At 46.2% G+C, this 17,431-nt stretch overlaps 2 protein-coding genes across 3 annotated transcripts; one reads left to right on the forward strand and one right to left on the reverse strand.

The window, feature by feature from the left end:
• Position 1: 1 nt before the first annotated feature.
• adam10a (ADAM metallopeptidase domain 10a) lies at positions 2-12,522 on the forward strand. Its single transcript, XM_003969978.3, has 16 exons — positions 2-250; positions 2,256-2,406; positions 4,682-4,800; positions 4,961-5,119; positions 6,922-7,022; positions 7,323-7,478; positions 7,589-7,681; positions 7,798-7,981; positions 8,588-8,751; positions 8,854-9,037; positions 9,119-9,269; positions 9,353-9,536; positions 9,616-9,727; positions 9,832-10,052; positions 10,162-10,288; positions 10,398-12,522. Exons 1-16 carry the CDS (start codon positions 199-201, stop codon positions 10,502-10,504), a joined length of 2,265 nt encoding a protein of 754 aa, XP_003970027.2. The 5' UTR covers positions 2-198; the 3' UTR covers positions 10,505-12,522.
• Positions 12,523-12,629: 107 nt separating this feature from the next.
• lipca (lipase, hepatic a) lies at positions 12,630-17,403 on the reverse strand. Of its 2 annotated transcripts, none has more exons than XM_029846250.1 (9): positions 17,149-17,403; positions 16,120-16,286; positions 15,673-15,852; positions 15,476-15,593; positions 15,166-15,399; positions 14,172-14,414; positions 13,784-13,898; positions 13,314-13,532; positions 12,630-12,993 (listed from the first exon to the last, which is right to left on the reverse strand). In XM_029846250.1, exons 1-9 carry the CDS (start codon positions 17,228-17,230, stop codon positions 12,861-12,863), a joined length of 1,491 nt encoding a protein of 496 aa, XP_029702110.1. In that variant the 5' UTR covers positions 17,231-17,403; the 3' UTR covers positions 12,630-12,860. The 2 variants fall into 2 exon arrangements, with proteins under 2 accessions (XP_029702110.1, XP_029702111.1); XM_029846251.1 differs by having other exon boundaries at positions 16,120-16,283; positions 17,149-17,402.
• Positions 17,404-17,431: the final 28 nt, after the last annotated feature.

Raw genomic sequence — 17,431 nt, forward strand, 5'->3', positions numbered from 1 at the left:
CGGTCCGTCCTTCCGCCTGTTTGTCTGTCTGACGCCACCGCGCCGTAAAGGTCTAATGTCGGAGGAAGGCTGCGCTGTTGTGGCTGCGATGGACGATTACTAGCTACGAGGGCGATCAAATCTCTAAAGGAATCCGAACACACAGCCGTCCAGCCGGGTCGCTTTGCTCTCTGTCCGTGACATCAATTAACTACCGCTATGCTACTGGTGAAACTAGTTTTCATGTTTGGATGCCTACGACTTGTCGCAGGTGAGTTTCAACCTGGACAAATGACAGTTGAACGAGCGCTAATCGGGTTCTAATGTCCGGGTCTGGTCCTGCGGAGCCCGCTGGCTAATGCTGGTCCCGAGTGTTTGCTAACCTGTTTCCTGTCGGTAACCAGGGCAGGTGAACTATCTGGACGAGTTCGGTCTAGGTTAAATAACATTCTCAGATCGCATAATAATGACATTTAATGTGCACAAAACACCGTTTCCATTCTACAACATTGCGTTAAACTAGTTTCAAACATGTAACCGGGCGAACATTGAATTTAGGCGCGTTTATTAACTAATGTTTGCTAGTTAAAACATACCGAATGAATCAGCAGCTTCGACAGCGGTCAAAAATAAGTCTGTTCGTTATTCTGCGTTTTATTTCATCGATTATTGTCTTGGTTTAAAATTTAAGGGGGATTTGGTATTTGGTTTTCATGACCGAAGCCCTGCAACCATTATTTTTGAAATAAAACGGGATAAACGCTGAGATTATTGTTGGCTATTTCAATTAAATCAAATAATCTGAAGCTGCTGGGAATTAAATCCTAAAAATGACGTTAAAAGGCGATAGTATTGCTCTCTACATTTATGGTTTCGGGTCATTAAACTGTTTGAAGAGCTTTTTATTTCGCAACTATAAAGGAAGTTAAATCACATTGCCACTTTCACCAGCAAAGTTCACTTTTCTTCTTTATTCTCATTTCTTGTCGTCTGGTTAACAGACTACAGTGTTTGTGACTTTTAGCATCTTTACTTAATGGCTTTGACAAGCCTCTAATGTTAATTTGACAGTATTGAACTTTGACAACAATATTTGTCAAATTTCCAGCTCACGCCGCTGCAGAGGAAGGACAAGATTGGTTTTTGCTCTTATCGATCAGAGAAAAATCTCAGCAGTAAATATTTACAACAAAGCCGAATCACTGCGATAACAGCAGAGTTTGTAAATGAACATGAGAATTAAGTTCTTAATGCATCATAAAGGGAGAATCATCAGTTATAGTTCTGAGAGGTGGCGCTACTGATGGAGGGAAAGACGTGATTACGAGAGCTTTGAATCCAGCCCGGCACTGTTCCGACGCTCCGGTCTTGATGTGTTGCTACCAAGGATGCCATTACCCAACACATTTGCAGCTTAGGCCGCGCTTTTCCTGACAGCACTTTCCTGACGTTAGGAGTCAGTTTTCACGGAGACGTTCAGCCCTGGAACAGAATGGATTAAAAACAGGTCTTTGTGTCAACCACTCCCTGTTTTATCACCGCACACCAGAAGGATGAAATCCTTTTTATTGGAAGACACATTTGCGTTGATTTCAGTGCATTGGCAAGCAAATTATGCTAATAACTTCACTACAAATTGATACTTATCAGTCGTGGGATTTGAAACGTTTTAACGGCCTGATGTGAAATAGATGAAGCGATTCCGATCATACTGACTCAGTCTTCTTGTTTCAGTTGCAGTTGTGTAAAAAAAGACTGGAATGGTTGAAACTGCTCTTTTTGCAGCAATCACAGACACGTTTCCACTTGCCCTACGCGTCCTTGTTTGGGAAGTCCTGCCTCCCACCACATGTGATAAATGAACACATAGGATTAGTTTAAAAAGCACAGGCAGGTGATTAATGTACAGGACAATTAGGATCCTTAGAATATGCTTTGGCTGCAAACATAAAGCTCCGATTTGACATTTAAGTGCCTGTCAAATGAAGACTGGCTAATTTTACTTTTTTAAAGGAGCTGATTGGCTGATTCTAGGGGGGAAAAAAACAGGTTGTGTGTCAAAGCCTTGTGTTTTGTGTCAGGAACGGAGATTAGCTCTTAAACAGCCTGTTTCCCCACTGTGTTCACACAATGACACACAGTAGCACTGCATCACATGCTCCACTTCTTGTGCTTTAAAAGGGCTTTCTTTGTTTGGGATGTGGTCACTCGTGGGTTCACATTACAATATTGTTCAAGCATGGTCCGTTTGTGAATAACCTTGAATTCTGCTCCAGGTCGCCTTGGGAATCCTTTGAACAAATATATTCGCCATTATGAAGGTTTGTCATACGACACGGGAGTCCTGCACAGCAGTCACCAGCGAGCCAAACGGGCCCTTTCTCCCGAGGAGAAGACGGTGCAGCTGGATTTCCACGCACACGGCAGGTCAGTGTCCATACAGACTGATGGGCGGCCCAGTTCACTGGATGTAACCTCACACCTGCCTAAATGTTGTGGTCAGCGCTCATCACAGTGTCATTATGAAATCCCTTTCATAGGTATTTTCATAATGCAGTATTATGTATTCGATTCTGCAGAATAATCAGGTTAGTTCTCTGTGGTCGGCCTCTAAATGGGTTCTTTGTGTTCTGTAACCATGTTCTTACAACCTGAACTGGACTTTTCATCGGCTCCAGCAGCGAGATGCACCCAGATTCGATCAATTTCCACTGTCGTGTTTAATTTCATCTTTTTTTCTATTTTCAGGCAACGTGTTTTTGAAAGTGAAATGCAGCCATGCGGCCTTATTACTCCCATAAATCTTTTCCCTTTCTAAGCTTTCACTCGTTAAATGACATAACTGGTGATGGCCGGGTTGCACTGTGATCGGGCCAGTACTCTTTTAAAAATAATATTTTAAGCAGTAATGTGACGCTGCCGTTTACATATGTTACTGTATATTATTTCTTTTTATCTGTTAGAGGGTGTTATAACACATGAGTAAAAGAACACGCCTCTTTCTCGTAGAGACTTGATTAATTTTGTTGCTTAACACATGAAACTTTAGGTTAGTTTGCCAACAGATTACTAATATTGAAACATCTGATTCTGGTTACCGCCACCTCTACATATACGGCTCGGTGATGAACCCAACCACATGTTCACCCACTGAGTTGACCTTTGATCCACGGTGGTGCGTTCCGTTATCGTAGCTCTGGATACGTGTTTGTAGCTTCCATTTAGCTCAGGCTGCCACGCCCGCGGCTCTTTGAACGCTGTACCAACAGCACCGAGGCTTTGCTTCCACCGAGCTCCCCCCACTTTCCTCTGCATGACGCCTGTTTGTTGTGGGTTATCTGGGGCCTGTCAGGCACAAATCTTTCCTGTACACTTGTGTTCTTTCCTGTCTGTAGCGTCTCCTGCTGCACGATAAGAGATTTGAATAAAGCCTGCAGATGCAGGTATTCAAATGATAGCAGCTCCATTTACATTAACGGGCGTAAATGCGGAATAAAACGAGACTGTACAATGTAACAATGTTTGTATCTGTCCATTAACATTCACCGAGTGTCGTTTATACAGACACAAGTGACATTTTCAATAAAACATTTAGTAGAACAACAGGAAGTGGAAAAATCGAAGCGCTGGAGAATTTGTTTTTTTTCTGTTTTTTTGACAGTGTGTTCCATTTTAATTTAACTCCTTATTTAATTAGTATTTTACTGTTCTTCTTAAAATTTCCCTTAACTTTTAAAACAATTTCCTTGTTATGATTTGACTGGGGGAAAAATGGTGAACTCAGTATGTGTAATATCGATGGTAGTATTATCTGGAAGTATCAGACACATAGAGACAATATTATTAGGAATGTCATTATGACTGTTTCCTGGTCCTTATCTTTGGTTTATTATGTTACTAATGGTATTACTTTAATGGAAAATCGGTCCTTACGCTGGGTTAAACTGGTGTTTACGTGCTCAGTCTTTCCGTGCATCTAATCACACTTCCTACCAAACATCTGAGATTGATTTAGTCGTAATTCAACTGTGTAGTCTGTGAAATGGATGATGCAGCCCTCAGTCACACACACACGGGGGTTACAGCCTTTAATTACAGCCTCTTTTAACGTCCACACGGACGGGAACGCTACGTGTTTGCAGCTAACGCCCCGTGTCGTGAAGACATGAAACACCAAAAAGCATTCTGGGAATTTTCAAAACTCGGATCAAAAGTGGATGTACTTGCATACTTAAAGTGTTGTGATGTAACAGAGGCGGTTAGAGTTTCAGGCAAGGCTATCGGGCTAAAGTGGGAGTGATACATTTTTGTTAACATTATTTCTTCATTTTGAGACAGCTGGAGGGCCCCAGAGATTCAGGGCAGATTATTTAAGAAATTCCTGAGAATGGACTTTTTCATAAGTACTAAGCCTCAGGTTCCCCTCATGTGCACCTCATGTGATCGTGTCCTATGGTCTTTCACATTACAAATATGTGGTGGCTGTGTACAGGCTTCCTGGGCCTTCTCTCGTGATATAATTCTTCTGTCTGACTGAGTACAGCAGCTCATTTCTCCTCCTGAACTGTACTTTTCTGTTTTTAATTCAGTGTTACATGTTTAGGTTTAGGCTGGGGTGAGCTTCATGTCAGGTATTTTAGGCTGTAATAAATAGTTAATGTTGTCAGATGTGACTCATTTGTGACTCATTTCCTCCTTTCAGACATTTTAACTTGAGGATGACAAGAGATACTTCGATATTTTCTCCAGATCTGGTCGTTGACGTATCGGGAGAGGAGGCTTCCACTGATACCTCACATATCTACACTGGAGAAATCTTTGGTTAGTTGTGTGAAGTGTAAAAAAAAAAGTCATTTTTCCACTCTTTTTTAAAAAAAAGAATGTTTTTGAAAAAGAGTCGAGTGAAGGACGGCGTTTCCTCTCCTTCCTTTAAAGTGTATTTTAGGCTCGGAGCCTTTGTGAGACCGATCTTGTGTTTCAGGTGAAAAGGGCACATTGTCCCATGGCTCTGTGGTTGACGGGCGCTTCGAGGGCTTCATTAAAACACACCAAGGGACGTACTATGTTGAGCCTTCGGAGAGGTACCTTAAAGGCCAAAAGGCCTCCTTCCACTCCATCATCTACCACGAAGATGACATCGGTAAGTACGCAAGCACGGATTATTGTATTTGCTAAAACTAAAGCGAGCTCTTCCTCGGTCATCAAATGCTTGGCCATTCAGCTTTGTGTAAAATGGCATTGAAGCAGATTTAACTGGCATCAGCTGACCCCGTTTAATTCACCATTTGCGTTGCATCAACAACAACACCGCGACACAAACGCATCCGGTGTGTTTTTTGGATTATTTCCAGGTAGCACTAGCATCTGCCCCCACAAACCCCTTGGTTTTGGTTGTCTCACAGTATTCCTGTCACAATATTCACTGACGTTCTCAGCACAGAAACCTTCTCAGGAAAGCAGCCATTTTACAAATGTATTCAAGTAAGTGATGAAACCCAAAAGACCTGCAGTCAGTGGTTGATGGTCTAGTTCAGGGGTCGGCAACTCATGGCCATAGAGCCGCATGCGGCTCTTTGGCGCCGCCCTAGTGGCTCCCTGGAGCTTTTCCAAAAATATGAAAATGGAAATTGCTTTAATATAATTTCTGTAGGAGGAAAAACGTGACAAACATTCTTAAAGTTTTCCAATGCTGTATAAATGTGTATAATAAATATTTAATTTCAACATCTCATTATAATGGAAGTTAAACTTAAAGTGCCGTCGTACAGCAGAGTGGTAACATGGTGCATCATCCTCTCCAGGATGCGCTGCAGGGAAAATAAGCATTTCAACATGAATGCTCATTATGTATTTGTAGCCTACTGATCATTTGGAAAGGAGGCTAATACAGCTAATATAGACACTTTTTTGCGGCTCCAGACAGATTTGTTTCTCGTTTTTTTGGTCTTCCAATGTTTTGGGTCGCCGACCCCTGGTCTAGTTTGACCAGATCATGTTTGACAGAGACACAGTTGTCTTTGGATCAGCGGTCGCTGGTCATCGATCTTTTCCATTTCTGGTATAATCTGATCAAAAAGAAGCATAGTGGACAAGCTAGGTAGAAAAATCAAACGGTTAAGGAAGCGCTGCCTGAAGGGGGGAAACAGTCCTGTGACCCGAAACCCATGATTCAAAGAACTCCAGCGTGAGCCTGGCGTTACGTTGCATATGAACCTCACCCTCGCCTGCGGCTGGCTAATTTTGATCACTCTCTGTCTCTTTCTTTCTCTGTTTTGTTCTACCACATTGGTAAAGTTTTGTAAATCCAGACCACATACTTTCCTGCAAACTTATTAGCATTGCAACCGCCCTAATCTAAGGATTTAATTTTTCTACTGCAATGTTACATCATGTTATTAGAAATGCACCGCTTCTGAGTTGACCTTTGTTAAAGAGGTCTGTCATGTCAGTGAGTCTGAGGCCTGTTTAGTCATATGTGCAAAATGTCATGTGTCCGGTTTAGCATGATCTCCTCCAGTAATAAGAAATAAACAGTGTGACTGTTTCCCTCTTCATCATTCTGGTGTTTCACTGTTCCTGTGAAGGTATTAACTCTCCTCTGTCTGAGCATATTTGGTACATTTCTCTAGTCCAGTTGTGAAAGCTACTGGGAATATCGGACTGTTCCTCTAACATGGCTGAATGATTTCTGCTTCTTAACCATGAAGCATAAACATGCTCTTCCCAGTTGCTCGTTCAAATTAAATGAAGCAAAAAGCAGCTCTACGTGAGAAAAGTGCCTGTGCTGGACAGAGAAGCAGCCATGACAGGCGAAAAGCAGAAAGAATGAAGAGCAGATGGAGCCTCGGGGTTGCTTCCTTCCGTCTTTGGCCCTTGCACATTCTAAAGAGACACACCATGAAGTGTGAGCTCAACTTGTCTCTTATCTCCTCTCTCTGCCAGATTATCCTCATAAATATGGCTCAGAGGGCGGCTGTGCCGATCACTCGGTGTTTGACAGGATGAGGAAGTACCAGGCGTCAGCAGTGGAGCAGCCAGTAAACGTAAGAGCCTGCATCCCAGCCAAGCCCTTCACCGACTTCCTGGCTCACGATTAACAGAACAGACAAGACTCGCAGTGTCTGCAGTGTAATATAGAACCTTTAACACAATGTCCATAGGCGTAATCACCCTTTTCTGGGGTTGGAGTCCTTATTCTGATACTAATAAAAACACTAAAATGGGTGGCAGAACATGAAATGTAGCCTTCTTGCAACCTTTTGAGACCTAGTTTACTCTTATTTACGACTTCGGCGTCTCCAGTTCATCGCCTCCCGCCTCATCCCGAGTTTCTTTTTGAACAGAGAATCACGGAGCTGGACGAGGAGAGCGAGCACGGTCCTGTCATTCTGAGGAGGAAGAGGGCGGCAGCCAAAGAGAAAAACACGTGTCAGCTGTTCATCCAAACGGACCACTTCTTCTATAAATACTACGGCACAAGAGAGGCTGTTGTAGCCCAGGTATGCAGGGTACACCGTGGATCCGACCTTAGGCTGGGCGCCTCTTTATTTGTCTGGAATCTTTGAATGGGAAATGGTTGCACCGGCTCAAACGGTCCCTTTTTCTGCAGATTTCCAGCCACGTAAAGGCCATCAACTCCATTTACCAGGTCACAGACTTCAAGGGCATTCGAAACATCAGCTTCATGGTGAAGCGAATTAGGGTGGGTTGAATATCTTGCTATGTGGTAATCTTTGGGTTGGACTGGCGTTCCTGTTTTCTTTGTCCTTCCTGTTATTGTTAAAGCCGTGCTTAAAACACTGATCGATTTCCTTTCAGATAAACACCACTGATGTTGAAACGGACAGATCGAATCCTTTCCGCTTCGCCAATATCGGCGTGGAGAAGTTTTTGGAGCTGAATTCCGAACAGAACCACGACGACTACTGCCTTGCCTACGTCTTCACTGACAGGGACTTTGACGACGGCGTGCTTGGCTTGGCCTGGGTCGGGGCTCCTTCAGGTTAGTGCGCTACAGCAAGCGTCCTCTTGGTACTGACGCTCACTTTTAATATGGATCCCATGGACCTGCTGCAGGCTGTGAGCAGAAGTCTGATAACATTTACCACAGCTCTCTGAAATGGGAGTGTCTTGAGTCGTGTCAGAAGATGGTGATAAGCAGCAGAATCCCAGACATTCCAAGTCTATGTGGAAATTCGACACAGACTTTGTTGGATCCCCAGGTTCAGTAAAGAGGATCCAAAGCTCTTGATCACCCTGTCAGGCTGGAAGAGTGATCATGAGTAGAATAAGACATCACCTGTTTAAGCACATGGCAGCGCAGAGTCAGAGTTGCGACTCTTTCTTGGTATAATTTTACAAGAATAACTCGATAATCTGGCGGGCAGGATCATGATCACGATTGGTCTCGTGCATCTCTGCGCCTTTGACTCGGCGTTGGGATCACAGGAGGAGCAGCGGCTGCTGTGCACGCACACTCATTTCACTGTGGTCGTCTTGATTTACACGAAAGTTCAGAATTTATTAGGATGTTGGTCAGCTTTGGCATATTTTCTGTTGCTCCACACGATGCGGGTGGTTTGACAATGCTGCCGTTCTCCCACCACAGGAAGTTCCGGGGGCATTTGTGAGAAGAGCAAGCTCTACTCTGATGGGAAGAAAAAGTCTCTGAACACCGGTATCATCACTGTGCAGAATTATGGCTCCCACGTGCCTCCCAAGGTGTCCCACATCACCTTTGCTCATGAGGTCGGACACAACTTTGGCTCCCCCGTGAGTGCCGCTATTATCAATGCGTGAGTTTTCGTTGCACACCTGTGCACGTTTGAAGGGGTTGTGTAACCTCTTTCCCTGCACCTGCTACGTGTTCTACAGCACGACTCTGGGCTTGAATGCACCCCTGGAGAATCAAAGTCACAAGACAAAAAAGAGCGGGGCAACTACATCATGTACGCTCGTGCCACATCGGGGGACAAGCTGAACAATAACAAGTTCTCCAGCTGCAGCATCGGCAACATAAGTGCCGTTCTACTCAAAAAGCGAGACGATTGTTTCGTTGGTATGACCTTCTTTTCTTTTCTCCCTCTTGTTGCTGAGTCAGAGATTGTCTCTTCACGCTGTTCAATTGTGGTCTTTGCAGAATCTGGACAACCTATTTGCGGTAACGGTATGGTGGAACCCGGGGAGGAGTGCGACTGCGGCTACAGCGACCAGTGCAAAGACCCGTGCTGCTATAGTGCCAATGAAGCAGAGGGCAAAAGGTGCAAACTGCAACCTGGGAAAATCTGCAGGTGTGTAATGCTTTCATTTTTCTAATACGCTCCTTTAAATATTGGTACCGGTGTGGACTAACTTTGGTTTGTGATTGTAACAGTCCCAGCCAAGGGCCGTGTTGCACGGCAGCGTGTGCATTTAAAGGCACAAATGAAAGGTGCAGACTGGACTCTGACTGTGCCAAAGAGGGCAAGTGCAACGGCGCCACGGCGCTGTGTCCTGCCTCTGAGCCAAAGGAGAACTTCACCTCCTGCAATTCTGATACTCAAGTCTGCCTCAGCGGGGTACGTTGGTACCGTTGCACTTTTGTTGCACAATTGTTTTAGATTGAGATCGGAAATGAATGTTTTTGTTTTGGATCAGGTGTGTTCCGGGTCAATTTGCGCGAAGCACAATCTGGAAGAGTGCACCTGCGTCAGCAAAGAGGACCAGGACGAGGCTGCGGAGCTGTGTCACGTGTGCTGCATGGAGAAAAGTGAGTAAAAGTCGGGAAAGCAGGAGGTTCCTCCAAATGTTCTCAGTCACTGTGCTCGACCATCCCGGCTCCCAGTACATCAGAGGTCTTCTGCTCTCCCTCAGTGAACCCCAGCACCTGCAGCAGCTCGGGCTCGGATAAATGGGCCAAATTCTTCAACAGGACGATCATAACGCTGCAGCCCGGCTCGCCCTGCAATGACTTCAAGGGCTACTGTGACGTGTTCATGAGGTGCCGACTGGTGGACGCTGACGGGCCACTGGCCAGACTCAAGAAAGCCATCTTCAACGCAGAACTCTACGAAAATATTGCCGAGTGGATCGTGGTGAGTGTTCCAGGACAGGAAATGCAGCACTTGTCAGGGCTGGAGCCACGGTAACACCATGTTGGTCCACTACCACGAACACCTGCTGAAGAGCTTCGGTGTCTTTCAGGCTCACTGGTGGGCAGTGCTGTTGATGGGCATCGCCCTCATCATGCTAATGGCCGGCTTCATCAAGATCTGCAGCGTCCACACCCCGAGCAGCAACCCCAAACTACCCCCTCCAAAGCCGCTGCCAGGTACGCAGCCTCCTGTTTCTGGAAATCTGCTGTATCCGATGATGCCGAGCACGTTGGGCCGTTGATGGCACCCTGTCTGAGTTCATTTGTGTCTTCTCTTCTTCCTCAGGTACACTGAAGAGGAGACGGCCGCAGCAGGCGACCCAGCAGGCACAGGGCCAACGGCACTATCGCCAACCCATGGAGGACTACCAGCTGGGTCAGATGAGACGCTGAGGGACATTGCCTCGCTTCTTTTCTTGTGCCTTCAAAGGGAGGACTTCACTCCAAAGAGTTACCTTCACCACATATTGCAAAAGTCACAGAACTTATTATAGGATCTATTTCACAGGCCAAAGCCCAAAGTATGTTGGGAGGCCCGAGCCTGAAGAACGCTGCACCTCGGCTCTGAGGCGGGACAGCAGTGGATCATGAAGCTTTTATAGCAAACAGTCTTTCAGTGAGGGACAGGACAGGAAATTCTCTGCTCGCTGCCAAAGTGGTCTTAATCTTTTCTCTTTTTTTTGTCTTGGAGAGAAGCAACTTTGTGTTGAAGTGGCCTTTGTCTGTGCTTCCTTTGGTCTGTCCTCTGTCTCCTGTCTGTCCTGCTCTTCCACTATGAGGTGCTGCCATCTTCAGCACAAACGCGGGACTGCAGGTTGTTGCTTTTAGGACGTCACTTTGGCTCAACTCATTTTTGCCAATAATAACATTCATGTATAGCTTTTATTTGATGTGGTTACATCTTCCAGCGTGCAATTGTACTGATGTTAGCATAGATAACCCCCCCCCCTCCCCGTGTTTCCCAAGGAACCAACTTATCACTTATGAGTGAGATGATTTACTGTTTTGATTCAGTGTCTCAGGTTTAATAAAAGCAAAAACGACAATGTTTTAAATGGAAAAATGGGCTGCATTTCCGTATCGGGGTGATGATCCTCCTGAAACATGTAGAGAACAGTCTGTTTTGTTTCAGCAGCTGTATGAACGAGCAGAAGACTGCAGGATCATCTGCTATCAGATATAGATATATATATTCATTCTTGTGATGTAGGTTTGCATTAACATTTAAATATTATTATTATTATTTGGGGGGGGGGTTTCAATCCAGGACTGACATGACTGCTGAGAGAATGGTTTTAAATGATCATATCACAAACTTCTATCATGGGTGTTCTGCAGGGCTTTTTCTTTGGTTCTGATTATTTCTGTTGTGGAAGGTAAAAGAATGTGTGTGAATTCTAGAACCCAAAAGGCTTCTGTGTTGGAGAAATGTCATGTTTGTGTTTGGAAGCTGTGGAAATCCTAAAGTAACCTTTTCTTCCAGGCCACTGCAGATCTAACTTAACGCTGTCCTGCAAAGTGATCTGAGATGGTTTATTGACAGGATTCTGTGCTTAGTAGCTTATTTAAGCATTTGAAATGTAACTGATGACTACAGCCATCTCTGTTGCATGGAACCCTCACAGCTTGCGATATTTTTAAATCATCCTTATGTGTAATATCTGTTTGAGTGAGTGATTTGTGTTTTTAATGATAGTCCATTACTCTTTGGTCAAATTCACTGGCGGGTGGCACTGATCGATTAAATGTGTTGGTGGGAGAAGATGTACAGTGGAGACATATTGGCCTTGCTAAGTCCGGTCACAAACAGTTCTGTCGGTATCGGGATGTTTCCGGCTGGGCAGCAGGCGGCTCCGCCTCCACGCAGAGAAATGCCTTTAATCTCCTCTCAGGTGTGTTCGGACGGGCAGGACGTGCGTGAGCATCCTCACCTGTCAGCTGCAGACGTTCAGACTTTGGTGGCTTCTGGCGGATGTGTTTTGCTGCTGCCAACGGTGTTTTTGGGTTGAACCTTAAAATAAGTGTGTCATCATCTGGTCTGGACAGAGTTTAAAGTGTGTGTGTGTGAGAGATTAAATGCAGTTTAAGTGAATCGTTCTTTTCTGTGCGTTAAACAGGGTTTTGGGGACAATGTTTGGTTTTTCTCGTGTCTATTGCTGTCATGTTCAGAAACGTGCACTGAAGCATCATCGATGGAATCCGAATCCGAGCTGGTGGAGATTCGGCGGTCCGGTTTTAGCGCCTCCTGTGTTTTGTGAAACGCCTTCAACGAACCGTTCTTGTCTTTAACTTCCTGGTTTTTGTTCCACTTCCCAGATTTCTTTCTTTGAGTTTTTAAAAGACATTTGCTAAAGTTTCCTGAAAGATTTTGAACTACTTGAAATGCCTCAATAAAGCAGAGTTGAACAAATGTTGATTTCCGTTTCGAGCAGGTTTTATAGATGGCGTCAGATCCCAGATGTGTGATTGCAGCCATCTGAGCTGACTGTTACTGAACCCAAACCACTGTTTCCAGATGTAGTTTAAGACTAATCCTTTAATGAGAAATCACAATTGGCCATTGACTCGATGTCATCAAATGTTCACCGACCTCCCGTTTACCGTCTGCTTCGTATTTGAACAACCTGGAGTCTTTTGGGATGTAAACCTGGACTTTGGTAACAGTTTAGGCCATGTCACAGCTGTTTCCCAGCTTCATCTTCCAGGAGTCACGGAAGCGGTCCGTCGGTGGCCTCCTGTGACGGAGAGGTCAAAGGTCCCTCACCGATCCGCTGCGCTTCCTTCGCCGCTGCTTCGCTGAATCTGCTTTGCAGCGCACAAAGACTTTATCCTGGGATATTTGCACTTCTTGTTCCTCGTGCGTCATTGCACAAAAAGTTGTCCTGGGACACAGAAACATCGTCACTGACATGAGGTGTGCGGGTAACAAACCGCTAGGTGGCGCCAGAGGCCTAGATTTCCTCATCGGGCCTGAAAGTTGATTAACATCTATAGATCAATATTAGAAATAACCCCCCCACCCCGCCACGCAGTTTAACATGTTATTAAGGTCACTACATTCATTTGGAATTTTCTCTGTATTTCCCACGCCTTTCCCAGAGTTTTTTGTTGTTTTTAAAAGAAAAAGGTTAATTTTCTTTTCTTTTTTTAAATAGAATTATGTGAATATTGCTTATTGCCACTCTGAAATGTAAAGCTCTACCTCTCCTGCGTCTCGCCTGCCTTGATGCTGATCTTGCCCACAGTCAGCAGCGGCTGTTTCTCCGCTCCGCCCCAGGGAATCATGGTCTTAACCCGATTCCACACGCTCTTCCACACATCCGTTCCCTCCCAGCGCAGCTTCAGCAGCATCAGGTCCCCTAAATCTCTGTCCAGGGTGATCAGGAAGGTGAGGCTGGCCTTCCCTGAAATGGGCTCAGTGCTGAAAGTAAGAAGAAAGATTTTAACAGTGAAGAATCCGCCTCCACGACGGCAACATAAGAACCCCTTTGTTGCTCTTTAATACACAGAAGAACAGAGCCTGAGTAAATAATTTACTGGATCCTTCCCATTAAGAGTGCTTTCATGCCACAGCTGGAGTTGTTTCCATGTGTGTCAGCTCCTCTTCCTCACGTGTTTTTGTTCTTCATAGGGCTGCGAGCCCAGCTGAAGGTAGGCCGGAGCTGTACTCACATGGTGATGGGGATGTCGCCACTCTCTTCTTTTGTTCCAGTGAGGGAGATGGTGAGGGAAGGCTGGATCCGCTCCATCTGGTTGACAAACTGGACCCTGAACTGGTAATGATAGACTGCAGAATGGGAACCAGAAACATGAAAGCCAATCAATGTGCCGCTCTAAGTCCTCTTCAGACTTTCATACGATCATTTACAGTGCAAACTTCAAGTGGAATTATTTCCTTTTTCTTTTTAAAAGACGCGTGTTGAAATTTATCAGAATTTTCTGTAGAATTTGTCCCCCCTGTAGCTGTAAACCTATGGGTTCATAGGGTTTGTACTGTTGCAAAGCGAGTATTTAACTACAGACGAGGGCGCCTGTGACTGAGATGTGGCGGGCGCCGTACGTTTGTAAGGCATCTGGGAGCGCGTCTTCAGGTAGAGCCTCTTGCTGGCGCCCGTGTGAGCCTTGTTGATGTGGTAGCCCAGCGTGTTGCAGCGGTGCCTCCGACAGTCCAGGCAGACGCCTCTGTCGAAGCTGCCCTTGTTTCCGCACCTGTAGGCCGTGCTCTGCTTGTCCTTGTTGATCAGGGAGTCGATGAAGAGGTGGACGGATCGCTCGTGGGCACATTTGACCGTCTGCTCAAACCCTGCGACGAGATGGGCGAATTGGAGAACCTGAGATTTTGGTGTCTGGCACAATCTCCTGGGGACGATCAGACTTCTGGGCACTTGGATGAATGTCATCGTCCCCAAAGCCTGACCGCCCCCCCCCCCCTCTGGCACCTCCTAAAAGCGTCCCATCGTGCCTGATCCCCCTGCTCTCAGGGGGCTTCGCTGGCAGCTCGGCTCAGAGGCATGGACGGTGCGGCGGGAAGCACGTGTTGCTAATTAACTCCCGAGGATGACGGATGCTCTAATGTGGCTTTCACTGTCAAATTATGCGGATGTGTTTGGATAGAGAAGCACCACAAATCCCAGAGCCTCTCGCCTTAGACTGGAAGGAATTAAATTCACGTGCCAGAGCCGGAGCACGAAACTGTCAGCGAGACAGAGATGAACTGGCCTCAGATATCCGAGCCTGTGTTTTGAGGCGGTGATACCAATTAAAGTCTTGTGATGGAGAAGGGGAAGAGGCAGTGAAGTCGCACGCTGCCCCCGGGGGACTGAAATGGCGCACGTGGGTAATTTTAAGGATGTTTTTAGGGAAATAAATGAGCCCCTAGAATCATTAGGATCACTCTGTTGCTGATTCATTGGCTCCTTTATGAGAATCAGCCAACATTTCAATTTAAAGAAACAAAACAATGTTGTTTTTAGTGCGTGATGATGATGATGATGATGATGATGATGATTACACCCTCGAAGCTCGTGTTTTCACTTTGTTTTGTTGTATTTTACCGAGGAGGCCGTGCTGGGATATGTGCTCGTAAATGTTCCGCAGGTCACATCCTGGTTGGAAGTCTCCTCCGTTGGGGTAGAAGTCGTAATGTGCCACGGCCTGGTTGATGCCCACACTGAAGCCCATGCTCTCACGGGTGAAGGTGTGGATGGCGTCCACAAAATCGGCATCGTCGGGGGACAGTCTGTCGGAGGGAGACACGCCCTCAAACAGCGGCCCCGCTGGGTCGAGACCTGGGCGGAGGGACACGTGAGCTCAGAGCTGTGCCACAGGAACAGGCAAAACATATAAAAGACTTATACCGATCACCTGTAATCCTTCCGATTTTCTCTGGACCTTCCAGGTAACTGCCAGCAAAGCCAGAGATGTGTGCCCCAAGGCTGTAGCCGATCAGATGGACTTTTTTAAGCGGGTATCGATAGTGCACCTGTTGCAATTGCATGTGGCGTTTATTCACGATGACACGCAGCTTCATGAAAGCCCCCTTTGCACCGCTGCTGCCTCACCCGAAGCGCCTGCAGGAGGTGCGCTATGTCTTTCCCAACAGAGCGGGTGCTCTTCACTGCAGTGGGGTAGTGCGTCTGGGCCAGAGACAGCCAGTCCGTAATCACCACGTTGACATGGATGAGGTTTGACTTCAGAGCGGTGGCTAACTTCAGTATCCAGCTCTCCAGCATGCCGTCCACCTCGGATGGAAAACAGGAGGGAATGTTAGAGAACGGAGCGGAACGGGGGGTGAACGCACCGTTCTGTGAAGGATACAATGTTGGCGTGTAAGTGGCATTAAAGAGAAATCTGAAGCGCCTTTTCTCCTCTGTTATTCAGCTGTGTCTCTGTTTTTCTGCGTAAGCGTTCTGGACCTCTGCCAGCGGCGAAGCCCCCATACTGGACTAAGCTCCATGTTTTGTATCCACTGGTTTAAATCAGTGAAGTGGAAGAACAGTTGACCTTACCGACCACCCGTGAGTGATGATGATGAGGGGATTACTGCTGTTGAAGCCGCAGGAGGTGAGAGTGTGCAGCTGCAGAGGGTCCACTGTACATTCGTCCTCATCTTCTGGAAACAGCCTGAAGGACGTGAGGCTAGCATGCGGCTCCTTCAGGGCTCCGTTCGGCTCTGCTGCCGCCACATTTTATACAGGAGAGGGATCATACCGCTGTTTAATTGCGAGATCATTACAAATTCATGCAGGTCAGACATGCTGCAGTTGGGATATTCACGGGAACCTTTATCTGGGGTTCATTCGAGCATTTCAGAACGAGGTAAACTGCTGGATACGAGGTCGCGCAGGCCTCCAGCAGAGTCCAAGCACAACCAGAAACTTCCCATACTGCCATAGTTTATCTCCCAGACACCCGAGCGTCCCGTCCCCGGCTGTCTCCCGTGAAACCACAGGAATGACAACTGTTTATCATCCACACCGTCCTTTACCCAACGTTGCTTCTGCTTTATGTGGTGTGGCTCTTCAAGCTGATTCAAGCAAACAGAACAGTCGAATTTTCCTAAATGTTCTGGTCAGTGAGACTCAAGAATAATCCACAACATGCGCTCTGCACCCTCACTCTGATTATGGTGTTGGTTCGGATCCCCCAGTGTGGACGGGCCGTCATTCATCCACACTGTTTAGGGGTGTCAGCAATCATCCGCCATTTCAGTGCTGGATGTCTTCTGACCTCAAATGTCTAAACTATTTTTGCTGGTTAAAGCTTTGTAGCTCCAGCTGTCACGTCTTTTTCTGGGTGGAAACAACACACAGATGACCTTGTGGGTGTCTGGATTCAGAACGATGACATCAATGTCAAGAATGGGTGACTGATGGGATTTACTGCATTTTTCTGTGATGCGTTTTGGTGGGGTATTTTTAGGAAATACCCCATTTGTTTAAGTCAGTGTCATCTAAATGATTCAGATCCGTGCTTCTAACACCAATAAACCTGAACATGTATCTTCAATCTTCTCAACGAAACCACGTTTTACTCACCTGCTCGGCTTCCTTTGATTTTCTTGGCTTCATTTAGCTGATAAACGACGAGCAAACAGCACAGGACTTTGACCCCCAACATCGTTACCTCTGCTGAATCACCACTTCTGCCCCAGATGGTGAACTGGTGGGAATAAAGCCGAGGCTGAAGGTGAGAAAGTCGGGCCGTGGAAGCGGCGTTGAAGAGGCCTCATTAATGTCCAGAGGTCTGGAATCACAGCTGGATATGACATCGCGCAGGGAATACGTGATTGGGTCCGTCCCTGATTGGCCGCTGGTTGGC

Source organism: Takifugu rubripes, chromosome 13 (genome assembly GCF_901000725.2).
Source record: "Takifugu rubripes chromosome 13, fTakRub1.2, whole genome shotgun sequence".
NCBI lineage: Eukaryota > Metazoa > Chordata > Actinopteri > Tetraodontiformes > Tetraodontidae > Takifugu > Takifugu rubripes.

Bases quoted from the DNA above. Each gene is read 5' to 3' on its own strand.
- lipca (XM_029846250.1), bottom strand. From the start codon at position 17,230: ATGTTGGGGGTCAAAGTCCTGTGCTGTTTGCTCGTCGTTTATCAGCTA. The intron at 15,853-16,119 runs GTAAGGTCAACT...TTTCCATCCGAG, and splicing joins TCATCACTCACGGGTGGTCG to GTGGACGGCATGCTGGAGAG. The intron at 14,415-15,165 runs GTAAAATACAAC...ATCTCGTCGCAG, and splicing joins ATCCCAGCACGGCCTCCTCG to GGTTTGAGCAGACGGTCAAA.
- adam10a (XM_003969978.3), top strand. From the start codon at position 199: ATGCTACTGGTGAAACTAGTTTTCATGTTTGGATGCCTACGACTTGTC. The intron at 251-2,255 runs GTGAGTTTCAAC...ATTCTGCTCCAG, and splicing joins ATGCCTACGACTTGTCGCAG to GTCGCCTTGGGAATCCTTTG. The intron at 7,982-8,587 runs GTTAGTGCGCTA...CTCCCACCACAG, and splicing joins CTGGGTCGGGGCTCCTTCAG to GAAGTTCCGGGGGCATTTGT.